The following is a 13,770-nucleotide window of genomic DNA, read 5'->3' as shown; positions in this document are numbered from 1 at the left end:
ACTGATGGTATTTTTGCTTTGTTAGATGCATCTTTAGGGAGCTTGACGCAAGGTGAAAGCTTGGGAAGCGTTTCTTTAATCCCTTGTGACTGGACAGACCCAGGCCCATTCATCTTATTCGGCCATTTTGAATTTATTAGCGACGTGAGTCTGTCAAGTTTGGAGATTAGAGGCTTTATTTGTGCTGCTATTGTGGCCTCGAGGTCCTGTTTGAGATCTGTTACCATGTTTTCAACCCAGCAGGGTATGCCTGGCGCCAGGTGCGGAGTAGGCGATATCAAGTTGTGGTTCCTGGCTTTAGCTTTGGGTTTTTCCTTAGACTTAGTCTTGGACGCTACCTTTGTAGGAATAATAACCCTTCCCCCAGAGTCGATAGGTACAGGAGGTGTTACTTTATCCATTTGCCCATCTAGGCTTGGCTCCGTCTCTTCAGATGTCTGACAGGCTTCTAGATCTGGGGTAGCCTCAAGATCAACAAAGGACGGATCCGAGTCAGATTGGGTGACTGACAAATCAACAGCATTCGGTACTGTGACTGTGCCAGCGGTAGTCAAGGGTAGGGGTAGGGAACAATTATTCAAGGCTTGTTGGGAGGGTGAATTTGCGTTTGCGAGAGAGCCCAAGGAAGAGCGCTTAGCGTTCATGAGGTCCAGGGAGACTCTTTTTTTCCAGCAATACAATACTTTTATCGATGGTCTCATTCACCCGTGAGATGAAAAGATCTATAGGACCAGTCACTTGTGCTACCCCCATGGCTTTTTTAGTACAGCTTCTAGTTCTATTGCGCATAGTTGACATCTGTGGTGCTAGGCCAGATGCAAAAATGGGGCCTCAAAAAAGCGGTAAGTGATAGGGCTAGGAGGCGGCCACTATATGTTTATAGAAGAGTTGGAAATCAGTGCCGCCTACCTTGCTGATGGATTAAGGGCGAAGATGCAGGGGTTCAGGGCCAGGGCCGTCCTCTGCCGTCCTTGAACGGCCTTAAACGGCCTGCTCTTTGCCCGGTCTTCGCCCCGGCCTTAGCCCCGCGCGCGTCCCGCGTGCGCGTTGTTACCTCGGCTTATCTAGGAAGAGGTCAAGTGAAGGGGGCGGGAAGAGGACCAGCTGCGGCCGATCCGCGCCGCTAGGCACGCTGGTCCTCGCAGTCCCGCCTCTGCCCTTGGTGGTCAGCTGTTGGTTCCTGAAGGCGCGTTGGTGCACAATGCACGTCGAGGGACAGGGGGCTAAGTCCACAGATACCAAAGTCTTTGCCTACGAGCGGCACCCGCGGAGCAGGGGCCGCGAGGCGTGGCGAAGTGGTCGGAGAAGAACGAAAAGCAGGAGCAGCACTCCAAACAGGTAGGGACCCCTGTATATTTCTCAGGCTGTAAAAGTGGTAAACATTCAGAGAATGTTCCCTTATGAAATTTTTGAGAATCTGTTGCTGAGAATAAAACTGTGACACCTTTCTTTGTATCATCAACTGTTTTAAGTAGGTCTTGCATTTTATTTTATTTTTGTGGCGACACCTATGTTTTTCTTTTTACATGAGGTACAACACGTTCAGCCAGAGGATATAGATCGGAAATGTTAATAAACTATTTCTTTGAATCTGATTTTGTTTAATTTCAGCCTTCAATGATTGCTTGTGTTCCAGTCAATCTTTTCTCACCTAGTATGCCATTCTAAACAGAATGAGCCATGTGCAGTTCAGTGTTAGTCCTACTCCAGTAAAAACAGTCTGAAATGCCAGGCCACGTCCCCTATAAATAGGCATTCAAACAACCACAGGCCATTTTCGCCTGCTTGGGCCAGATCACTGGGTTGGAGCTTGACCCCTATGGCACATGGAGCATGAGACCCATTTAGGCATACAGTTCGCATTTAGGGACTCTATTGCAACAGTGTGATAGAAGGAATGCTTGAATTAATCTCAGCCTCTGGTGACTGGTCTGGCCACACTCCGATTCATTCAGCCCCTGAATAATGACTGGTGTACCTTTAGAGATTGGAAGACACCTGACCAAGATAAAGGCTTAATAGACTCATCAGTTTTCAAACCTACAAATTTGAGATCAATACATTCCTGTAGTGGATTTATTAGTTCACTGAGCAATTTGATCCAGCTCATGAAAAATAGTTACCTTGTGGGAAATATCCAGCTATAATTCAGGGATACCTTGTTGTCGGTGGAAGTTGGTAGACGTTTCCTCCACCACTTTTGGGCCTTGAAAGTTCGAGGAGTTTGTTTGCGAAAAGCAGTCTATTGTTGTATGTCTGGATGTGCTATTCACTGCGGTGTTTAGTAAACAAAATGTTGGCATTTCTTGTGTTTTAATTTAAATAAAGAGGTGTATAGTATGTGTATAGTGTTTGAGTAAACAGTGATGTTGAGACCTGTGAGGCTGAAGCTTGCAATGTGTGCCAGTGTTCTGTATGCTGCTCTTTGGACGAAAGATCATTTGTACCAAGTCTGCACCTCTCTGTAGATCACATTGTTGCAAATTGTTCTGTTTGAGATGCTTCCAGGAGAGTACTTTGAGGTGCCTCGATGGAAGTTGAGAAGTGCATGTATGTTTTTTATGTGGTGGGGTGCGGACAGCACATGGTGATTTGTTATGAGGATAAGATTTGGGCAAATACGGAAGTAGACAAGGATTGTCAAAAGGGTTCACAATCACACATTCAAAATCTGTGGTTCCACCCCTTATGAAACTGCACTTGCACGAAAAGGAAAAGCCAATCTCTTGTCAAATGTACAAGCTGGGAAAGAAACGACATAATCAAAGGAAACTGGGTTGTGTTATTTTTAAGTCTGTCAAAAAATGATATTCTTAATGTTATGCTCTCCTCTGATGCATAAATATCCTGTGTTTTACCTGTTTTAATTCTTCTAGTTTATCTGAAAATGAAGATCCTCCAGCTGTCTGTGAGATTTCTCCACTAGTGTCCTACTTCGGAGAGGTGAGTGCGATATGTAGTTTACTTAGACACATGGACTCATTTTGTGTTTCATGGATCCTCAAGCTGCCACTGTGATCTATTTATGGAGACACATATCCTGTTCTAGGATGGGGATTCTGTTGTAGCGCTTCGGTTAACATTTTACATCTATTGTGAAGAGTGCAGACTTTCAGTTCTATTTTGTGGCTTAGTGAGTCCCTTATTGTTAAACAAGGTTAGCAGTTCTCCCTTTTTAAAATTTGACCTCCATCTCATCCGCCATTTTTTTCTCTCTCAAATAATGTCATTTAGATTTTGTGCTAATCTCTTGACTGGACAGGTACAATACCCCTCATTTTGCTCGTGTTTCCTGTTTTTTCTGGCTCTGTACCTTTATGTGTTACAGTGTATGCATTAAAATCATGTCTGTGCTATTTAGAGATACTAACTCAACCAATGACCTTTCAAACATTTACATCTTGCGTTTTGTTCGTGCATTGAAAAGCATGTTTGTCAGCATGTTTGCCTAATAGGTACCAACTGTTTTTTGTTTTTATCCTTATCTATTATTGTATTGTTAAACTTAAATATTGAGAAATAACAGCAAATAGAGGGACATGAAAGTCCAGCTTATACCCCTATAGAGATATATATAAATGTTGATTATGATACGTGCACTAAAAGTACTTGTGTATAATATTTAAGAGAGATCGAAAAGGGAAAAGACGGGTGAGAGAATAAGCTATAGAAGGAAGAAGGTAAAGAGAGAACGGGAAGAAGGGCAGAGATAAAAAAGGGAAGAAAGATGGAAACTACAAAGCAGGGAATAAAGATAGGGGAGGGGTTGTGAGTACCGTGATGAAAATGAGGAAGACATAAGAGTCTAATCAACAATGTGGTAAGAGGGGGGTATCTTGCAAAAGGAGAGACCATATAACAAGAAAAGTATCTCTTTTGTTCATTAAATTGTTAATGACTTTTTCATCTGATGCGGTCTTGTACATCTCTGCAAGCCATTCCTCATATGACTGCAATTGTGGAGGGCCCCAATGTCGCAAAATACATATTTTGTCAGCTGTAAGGGCAGGGACGAGCAATCGGCGAGCAGGACAGGTCAATTTGGAAATGTCTGATAAATGATGGAGGAGAATTAGGGGGTCTGGAAGTGGCGAGGGCAAATCCATAGATTCCAAGAATGTAGACTCTCCTGACCTCCAGAAGGGGTTTATGGTTGGACAGTATGGGAGAATATGGACAATATCATAGGACACATGATCATATCGCCAACAGCCAGAATGAGGTAGCAAGCCTGGAGCTGTGCCCGGGTCCAGTGGCAGCCCTGAAGGATCTTAAAAAGACAGAGTTTAGTCCGTGCCTCACGGACTCCTCATTCTAGGCCTCCAAAATGTATGTCCAGTCAGGTGAGACTGCCAGGTCTTCATGAGGCTGGCCGATTGTGGGTGAGAGTAAAGATGACAAATTGGAAGGTTGTATAGTCCAGACCGCGCCTTTCAACTAACACCAAGTGTAGAGGTAAGAGAACAACAGGAAATGGGCCAGGGTTGGGTACCCCATTTCCTCCGTAGAGAATGACTTAATGATATATATCGCCATTGTTGGATATGCGACATGCCAAATTTGTCCCGTCGCATCTCAAAGGACTTTGGTTAACCACCAGAGATCAAGTGTGTTTGAGTCCGAATCCCAGCACTGTGCCAAGGACCCCAGTATAGCATGGTCCCTCCTATGCAAATGCCTGCATTATTCCAGATGGGAGCTTTGTTATGAAGATGTGCTTCCACCGAAAAAAGCTTGTGGGCACCCATCCATGTGTGTACATGGCTTTCAGCATGGGATTGGGGCGAGGGGAGTCTGCAATGCTTTGAATTGTCAGGCACTCTGTTGACGTAAGAGTGGATTGGTTCTATGTGTATAAGGGATGTCAGCAAAGGGGAATGCTACTAGTTGGAGAGTTGCCTTCTAAGTATTTGCTTATATGATGCAATATTGGTGAAATGTCTTTTGCCTTTGCTGTTTTGCATTACCTCCCTGGTGACAAAGGACTACTAGTCACTTCAAATTTTGCAGTTTCCAGAATCAGGAATGTTAGCTGCTCTAATAAAAGAAAGTTAGTAGGGTTAACAAGGTTTTTTTCTAGCATGCACAATGGGTTTTATCCCTGAAAATAAAGATCTCTTGCAGTGCTTTGATGCCAGTGGATCTACCGGTAACCTCAGCGGATCACCCCTTGCACTTTCTTCATGGTTGCACGCTGTTTGATGCCTCTTTAGGCTGCACACTGCTAGGTTTCTGCGGCCCCCACCTAGCATACAGAATTGTTTGCAACATAGATAAGGTGCAATGCAGGCCCTCCTCCAGTCACAGCTCTGCACTGGGCAAGAGCCCCTCTTTTGGCCCCACAGCGGTACACCGTGCGACGGCCCTTTATCTTTGATGTGTCCCTCACCTGGCATTCAGGGGTCACAGGCAACACAAACATGGTAACGGTCCTCCTCAGGTCATAGCACTGCACAGGGCAAGGCCCCATCTCTTCTTCAGCATTGCGGTAGAAGGGATGACTTACCCATATTCTGCAAAAACAACATTTGATGGACAGAATGCAGAACAATGTCCTACATCTCCCCAGTACAGAGATCTGGGCCTAAATCCATCGTTTCTTTGCACTCCACAGCACCCCAGTTCAGACCTAGCCATGTGCAAATCAGTCTGACCCTGTGCCTCATGGGAACAGTACAGCCCGAACTGCCAAGCATGTCTTCCCTGGACCGGAATCAAGCATCCTAGGACCGGTTTCTGGCTATCAGCCGTCTATATCCAGGATAGCTTGACTCCAGTGGTGTGGAGAGCATGGGACTCACGTCTGAGCATACCCATCCCACTCGGGGTGACAAATGCAAAAACAACAGTTGATGGACAGAATGCAAAACAATGTCATTCATTCACCCCAGTACAGAGATCTGGGCCTAAATCCATAGTTTATTTGCACTCCACACCACCCCAGTTCATACATAGACATAGATATGGCGCAATGCAGGCCCTCCTCCAGTCACAGCTCTGCACTGGGCAAGAGCCCTTATTTTGGCCCCTTTAGACCACAGCGGGACACCGTGCGACGGCCCTTTATCTTTGATGTCAGGCCCTTTCTCTTCTTCAGCATTGCATCAGAAGAGATTATTATTATTATTATTATTGCATTTATTGAGCGCACAGCTACCCGGAGGTTTCCCGGCGCTTGCCTTGGGAACCCGTCCTGGCTTTTCCCTGTGAGATAGCCCCTACAGGGCATCCCCAAGGTGAAAGCCAGGCATCCCGCCGCAGGGGGGCCGTTGTGGAGATTAAGCAAGCTTAATGCCCAGAGTTGCAGAGTGAGAACCCATGACTAGAGCAGGCACCGAAGCGAGAATTATCGAGTCCGTGGACATTTGAGCTCAAGACCCTGCCGCGTCGGGAATTGAACCCTGGTCCCGGGTCCGACCTCAGCTTCCGGGTCTGCCTGCTCTACACCGTGAACTTACCCATATTCTAAACCAGAACCTCACCTGGAATACAGGGATCACAGACTGTGCACAAAGGCAGATTATCCAATCTGTGCGACAGTACACATGGCAGAGAGCCTCCACTCAGCTTGTTCCCAATTAGACCTCACTCGTTCCAGGTGATCCCTCCCTCCTCAGTGTCCTCTGGTCAGGCAGAAGCTGGTGCTCCAGGCGAGTGTTCTTGATTCTCCTGGGTGGTGTGTCTGTTTTGCTTTTCCTCCAGCAAGCAGTCTTATCACAGCAGGAGATTCTCCAAATTCGATATCCCAAAACACTGGCCATGGGAGTAATGAGAGGATCACACCTGAATATCCGCTTCGGAGATGAGTGCATCAAAAGATTACAAAGGCCCCTGTCCTGCTCTTTATCATTCTGTCATCAGCCCCATCTCATTCCTCAGATGTTTCCTGGCCCCTTTGTCCAGTGACCTCTTTCAGAATCAAAGAGCCCGTTAAAGAGTACTGAAGAGTCTAGCTCTTCCTTTTTCCTGTGTGTGTCCCAACCAGCTCTCAGAAATGAAGCAATTCACAAATCTGTCGGGGGCAGATGGGTCAGTAGGCTCCTCTGCCTCCTCATTTTACTAGAGCAAGCCCTGGGACACGCAGGCCCTCGTGCACTGTGCCACTGACATGCACTCATCAAAAGACACAATTGATGGACAGATTGCAGAACAAATCAACACATTCACCCCCAGTCAAGAGATCTGGGTTAAATCCATCATTCTTTTGCTCACCATGCCACCCCAGTTTAGACCTGGCCATATGCAAATCAGTCTTTACCCTGTGCCTCATGGAAACAATCCAGCCCTAACTGCCAAGCCAGGTCCTCCCTGGACCGGAAAGAAGCATCCTAGGACCAGGGTGAATGTATGACATAGTTCTGCATTCTGTCCATCAATTGTTCTTTTTGCATTTGTCACCCCGAGTGGGACGGGGTCCTGTGCTCTCCATGCCACTGGAGTCAAGTTATCCTGGCTGATGAAGGCTGAAAGTCTGAAACCGGTCCTAGGATGCTTGTTTCCAGTCCAGCGAGGACCTGGCCTGGCAGTTCGGGCTGGACTGTTCCCATTGGGCGCAGGGTCAAGACCGATTTGCATATGACTGGGTCCAAACTGGAATGGCAAGTTTAGCAAAAAAACGATGGATTTAGTCTCAGATCTCTGTACTGGGGTGAATGTATGACACTGTTCTGCATTCTGTCCATCAATAGTTATTTTTGAATTTGTCACCCCGAGTGGGACGGGTATGCTCAGACGTGTGTCCCGTGCTCTCCATGCCACTGGAATCACGCTATCCTGGCTGAAGAGGGATGAAACTCCGAAACCGGTCCTAGGATGCTTGTTTCCAGTCCAGGAAGGACCTGGCCTGGCAGTTCGGGCTGGACTGTTCCCATTGGGCACAGGGTCAAGACTGATTTGCATATGACAGGGTCCAAACTGGAATGGCATGGTGAGTAAAACAACGATGGATTTAGGCCCAGATCTCGGTACTGGGGTGAATGTATGACATTGTTCTGCATTCTGTCCATCAATTGTTCTTTTTGCAACTGACATGCACTCAGTCATCCTTAGTTCTCCTCGTGAACTTGCTTGTAGCCATTCATGTACTGTACCACTTCCCAGGCATGTGTACACTTCAGTGCTATGCACTTACACATGATGGATTGCCTCCATGTACTGTTGCACACAGTGGCTCACATACCAGCGCAGTGCACTCCCACATGCATGCACTTACCGGCTTAAGTTCATACTAGCGCGGTGCACTCCCACATGCAAGCTCTAGCTCGGTGTACTGTAGCACTCATTGGCTCACATATATACCAGCACAGTGGACTTGGGCATAGATGCACTGTCTCCATTTACTGTTACAAAACTGGCTCATGTGCCTGCCAACGAGATGCACCCAACATTTCTCTCTCTTAGTGTAGGCCAAGGTTGAGCTGAGCAAACCGCCGCAGAACCGCCCATGAGTAGGTCAGAATGGCCCATTCCTATAAAACGGGCCAGACGTCATGGTCATATTACTTGGTCAATCAACTATAAAAACGGTGTGCTGCCACCATAGCTCTCGTGCTACTCCGCTTCTGGCAAGGGTGATAGCACTCTACCACTATGAAGGTAGTGCATGATGTGCCAAGTATGGTCTAACCAGATTGCAATCTGTGAGACAGGCCTAGGTCATGGTACACATGCATGATCCATTTTCGCCCATGACCAGAAATTTGCATCAAGGATCCAGAAACCACTGATGCCAGGACACTTAGGGCACGGGTTCATGTCTGGTACCATGTGAGGGACTTTTCTGTCACAGCAACACCAAAAGGATTTTTTGAGGCTCAAGCCCAAATATCCAAACTACAAATAAAAGGCACTTATATTTGATCTGAATATCCAGTCTATGTTCCTTCAAGTAAATGGCACTGCCTGATGCTCACTTGGGATGAGGTCCATGTCCATCTTGGAAGATGCTCAAACCATCCGACATTGGTTCTTAGCATTCAACCTACAGATCACAACAATGCTTCTCCCTGGTGTGCAATCTGGAATTCTGGGTTTAGTTGGAAGCTAAAAAATGAACAGTGCCTTTGCTATGTTTTTATATATATATAATAAAGTTTCATGGATGTTGTCTGACAGTATGGAAGTATGCTAAACTTAAAAATCTGTAGAGGGTGCCATAGGGAAATACTATTATTTCAATAAGGAATCTTTTTACTCATTTTATTTTGACATGTGGAATGTACATATCTGACCGCTTATGTTACCAACTTTTGAGATAGTGAAAATGTGTAAATACTAAATAACATAGCATACCATGCTTTGTTTTATTTCCTTTTCCAAGAACCTCTTCCCTCAGCGTTACTCCTGTGGCCTAAAATATCATTATAACTAACATTTAGTATACCTTTTCTCGAACCATTTTGACAGTTTACGCTGAAGTGTAAAACCATGCTTTTGAAATGGAAGGGAATCCTTTTGAAAGAAAGCAAAAATGTGGGGGAAGTGGCCTTTCATGTAAGAGTCAAAACCACACAACAATGCACTATTTATAAAATTGCCATGACTAGTATTAAAAAAAAAACTAACTGATGAGGAGCCTTGTAGCATTTTTTAGATTGACTTGTTGACACTATTATTAAAAACAAAAACAGCATTGATAACCTTGGATCTTATTTTCTTGGTTTTTTACTTTAAAGCAGTATGTGCAGATTTTCGCACAGGCTATCCAAATTGTTACAAATGATAAAAAGCAAGTGCCATATTGCAGCTGCGCAATGGCAATTTTGAACTGGCAGGGATGTCCACAAGCAAGGGTGGTTTAAAGCCCTGTGGCATCTATCACCTGAAAATGTTTGTGACCGACTGACATCTAATCTGCCTCTAGGGCCTTGAGTGTGACCACGAAACCAAGACCAGCGGCTGTTGTTGCACTATGCAACCCAAGGCCTTAAGGGAGCAGTACCTCAAGCTTCTTGACATGGGGGGCTGTAGCGGTCTTGATCCGGGTCGAGCAGAAGGTCCCGGGATCGAGCGCGGAGCCACTCCAAATGCTCATCATCTACCTTGAAGTCCTCTGGACATTCGAGTATGTCCTACAAGCACAACAAGTTGATGAGATGAGGGAGCGTTTGAATTCGATTTGTGGCTCTGCGGTTGAGCCTGCGGAACCCTCTCCGTACCTCCGTAAGCCTCCCCTACTGGTCTTCTGCTGGCGGGTTCACCCACGATGCCAGTCTGGCCCCTTGGATCTTTGGACGAATCTGAATCGGTCCCCTTTGAGCCACCTCTGCCTGCACTAGATCCACTGCTGATGCTTGCACTTCCCCTATTCTCATCCCAAACTCCGACCTGAAGTCAGATAGGCATCATTTGACACAGACTGGAGGCATTTCATTCAACCTGGAGCCTATGCACTATTCCTATGGGTTGGGACTTAGGAAAGAATGGGAGGGGCCACTGGACCCTGAAGAACACCAGCCCCTAAATGTCACTGAGGACTGGTGTGAGAATTTGGCGGATGCCAGTAGACTGAACTCTTCCCCAGATACGACCTATTCTTTCCTGTTAACGTGGCTACGGAAGAGGAGGCCTCATTTGCAAAGGCGGTGAAGATGGCGGTTGAGGTCCTTGGCCTTTAACTTGCCTCCGTGGCTGTCAAAACTAACATCTTGATGGAGTTGCTTCAGTCGGCAGTCCCTTCTGACCCGCTTTTCCCTTTTAATGAAGCCTTCACTCGGGGCCTGGTCCAAGCCCTGCACACCTGCTCCAGTGATTAGGACAATTGCCCAGCACCATGGCCCTCCCCAGGGGACCCCAGCCTCCTCACCCAACACCCCATTTTGGAGCACTTGGTGGCCCAAGCCTCCACTTCCAAAAGAAATCCTGGCACATTCCCTACCACTCCACCAGACAGGGAATCCAAGAGGCTGGAGACCTTGGGAAATATGTGTTCGAGGCATATGAGCTGCAGATTACACACTGTGCATAGATGGCCACCTAGTGTTGGGCCCGGATGTTTGCAGTTTGCTTTTGTTGTAGAAAAGTCTTTGGAAGTCACAGGACAGGTGACTCCTCCTTTGGATCATACTGCGAATGGGCATCGGCTCCATCCCCAGATTGTTTTTTTCCGCCACTGGGCTCGGATGTGTTTCCAGCGCTCCATGTCGGAACCGATTTCCTTCGACGCGCAATCCTCACCAGCTTCCAGAATTTAGTTTAGAACGCGTTTCCAGTCAACGCTACTCTTCAACATCGAAGATTTCGATTCCGGTCGTCGATGACGGCCTTCGGGTCGAACTAGGCCTCGACTCCAGCTCATGGAAAGGACGCCATTTAAAAAGTGTCCTCCATGTGGGTCGAACTTTCCCCACACCGACCTTCATGAGGTGTGTAACCTTTGCCTCTCCCCGGAGCACAAGGCCAGAGACTGTTCCGCTTGTGCCTCCTTCCGCTCCAAGAAGATGATCCGGGACCGAAGAGCTAGGAGAACAATGGCTTTATCTTCAGCTCTAAATCCAGACGACATCTTCGCAGAGGGCGTCGACGTCCCAGAACAACATGGCGTCGACAGCAACTCTGAGGCAGAAGATTCCAAAGTCGAGGACATCACTCCAGCACAGCGGATCGTAAGTAAGACAGTCACCCCCGACCCTTCCTCAACACATCCAAAGAAGGCTCCGGTCACACCTTCACGCTCGGGTGCACACCGATACACTGCTTTTACTGCCCCACCTTCGGGCCTGGCTAAGAAGCTAGCTAAGCCTTCCGGCGACTCGGTGCGAGTCAGCCTCCCCGCGGTGCCGGCGCACACCTACCGGCACTGAAAAAGACATTATTACCTACCACGCCGGCATCTAAACAATCGGCGCTGAAGCTTACCGCTAATCCCTCGGCACAGAAACCCAGGTCGGAACCAAGCAAACACGCTTCGGATTCAAAAAGACCACCGGAACTGAAAAAACCATTGGATCCAGAAAATGCACCGGAACCAAGAAAATCATCAGAGCCGAAAAAACCATCGGAACCGAAAAAACTATCGGAGCCGAAAAAGACTCCTCCTTTTCCTGTTAAAAACATTGCCAAAAAAACAAAAGAAGCTACTTCGGTACCGGAACCTCCCTCCGCACCACAAGATCGGCCTCCTGCAGAGGGCTTATTTCACCCAGACCCTGCACAAAAGACTATGGTTAAAGATCCAATCACTGGTCAATTAACTCTAAGTTAAAAAAACGACCACTAGATACACCTGCACCGGCTCCTCATCCAAAAAAGGACATGGCTACCTCTCCTCTAAGAGTTCCTTCCCCTTATCCTCCACCTATGCCATCACTACCTGTGCCCCTACCACAACATTCCCCTACATCCTCTATCATACCAGATGATGACAACAGGGATGATAGCTCTGATGATATAGGGGATAAAGCTGATGATCCATCTATTCATCCAGCCTCACCTGACCCGTGGGATGATTATAACACCCCAGACATACCAAATGTTCCTGAGGAGGACATATACCCCTCAAGGCCTTCCCCACCAGAAGACACTATGGGCTTCAATCAATTAGTACACAGAGCTACGCAGTATCATGGGGTGGACATGCATACAGACCCTGTAGATGAAGACTTCCTAATGGATACCTTTGATAATGCACAAAAAAACTCATCAATTTTACCCATGCTTAAAGCAGTGATTAAGCATGCTCCTGAAGTCTTTAAAGACCCAGTTAGAACTCGGGTTATAAACCCACGAATAGAGAAGAAATATAAAGCTGCTCCTTCAGACCCAGCACATATTAAAGGCCCAGTACCACTAGACTCGCTTGTGGTTTCCAATGCACACAAAAGAGCAAATTCACAAACATCAGGTGAAGCTAACCCCCACCCCAGATAAAGAGTCTAAGCTCCTTGACGCATCGGGGAAAAGAACTGCGTCTCAAGGAGAAAACATGTGGCGTATTGCCAATACACAAGCATTATTGGCAAGATAGGACAGGGCACATTATGACTAATTAAAATCGTTAATCCAGCATCTCCCTGATAAGTACAAAGATAGAGCAAATGATCTTATCCAAGAAGGGAAAAATATTACAAACACCTCCATTCGTTGTGCACTTGATGCAGCAGACACTGCCTCCAGAGCAGTTAACACCAGTGTTTTGTTGTGTAGAATTGCCTAGCTACGCATATCCGGGTTCAAACCTGAAGTCCAAAGTGCTATACTTAACCAACCCTTCGATGAGCAACACTTATTCGGACCCAATGTAGCTGTATCCCTTGAAAAGATGAAAAAGGATACAAATGCAGCCAAAGCTATGGGAGCCCTGCAATCGCAGGCTCCCAGACGTTCATTTCGCCGCTCATCTTACAGAGGCACCACCAGGGGATACTGTTCAGACACACCTTCCACCTCGTACAAAGCCCCCACACAATCCACCTATAGTAAGGGCTACCAAAGGGGTGGTTACAGAGGTAACAACAATAAGTGCAGAGGTAAAAACAACAACTCCCGCTCTGCCTCTACCCCTGCCCAATGACTCCCCTCCCCTTCCCCCGCCCCATTCCACTCCTGTCAGGGGAAGACTACAACAACACTTACCAGCCTGGGAAAACATCACATCAGACAGGTGGGTGTTTCAAATAATTCAGTCAGGTTACTGTCTAGAATTAACATCCACCCCCCCAAACATACCACCCAGGCAGCATCCAATGTCACAGGAACATTTGTTACTGCTCAGGCAGAAAGTGATATCCCTCCTGCACAAAAATGCAATAGAAATCGTCCCAATGCATCAGC

The 13,770-nt window shown here is 46.8% G+C and overlaps 1 protein-coding gene across 1 annotated transcript in view; it reads left to right on the top strand.

Annotated features, from left to right (window-relative positions):
* UAP1L1 (UDP-N-acetylglucosamine pyrophosphorylase 1 like 1) overlaps nucleotides 1–13,770 on the top strand; it is a 292,017-nt gene that overhangs the window by 253,685 nt on the left and 24,562 nt on the right. Inside the window, exon 8 of the mRNA XM_086921152.1 lies at nucleotides 2,877–2,943. Coding sequence (XP_086777278.1) covers nucleotides 2,877–2,943 — 67 coding nt within the window. The remainder of the gene's footprint in view (nucleotides 1–2,876; nucleotides 2,944–13,770) is intronic.

Source organism: Lissotriton vulgaris, chromosome 5 (genome assembly GCF_964263255.1).
Source record: "Lissotriton vulgaris chromosome 5, aLisVul1.2, whole genome shotgun sequence".
NCBI classification, from domain to species: Eukaryota; Metazoa; Chordata; class Amphibia; order Caudata; family Salamandridae; genus Lissotriton; species Lissotriton vulgaris.
Note: the sequence above shows the minus strand (reverse complement) of the source record. Positions and strands in the feature narration are given on the sequence as shown.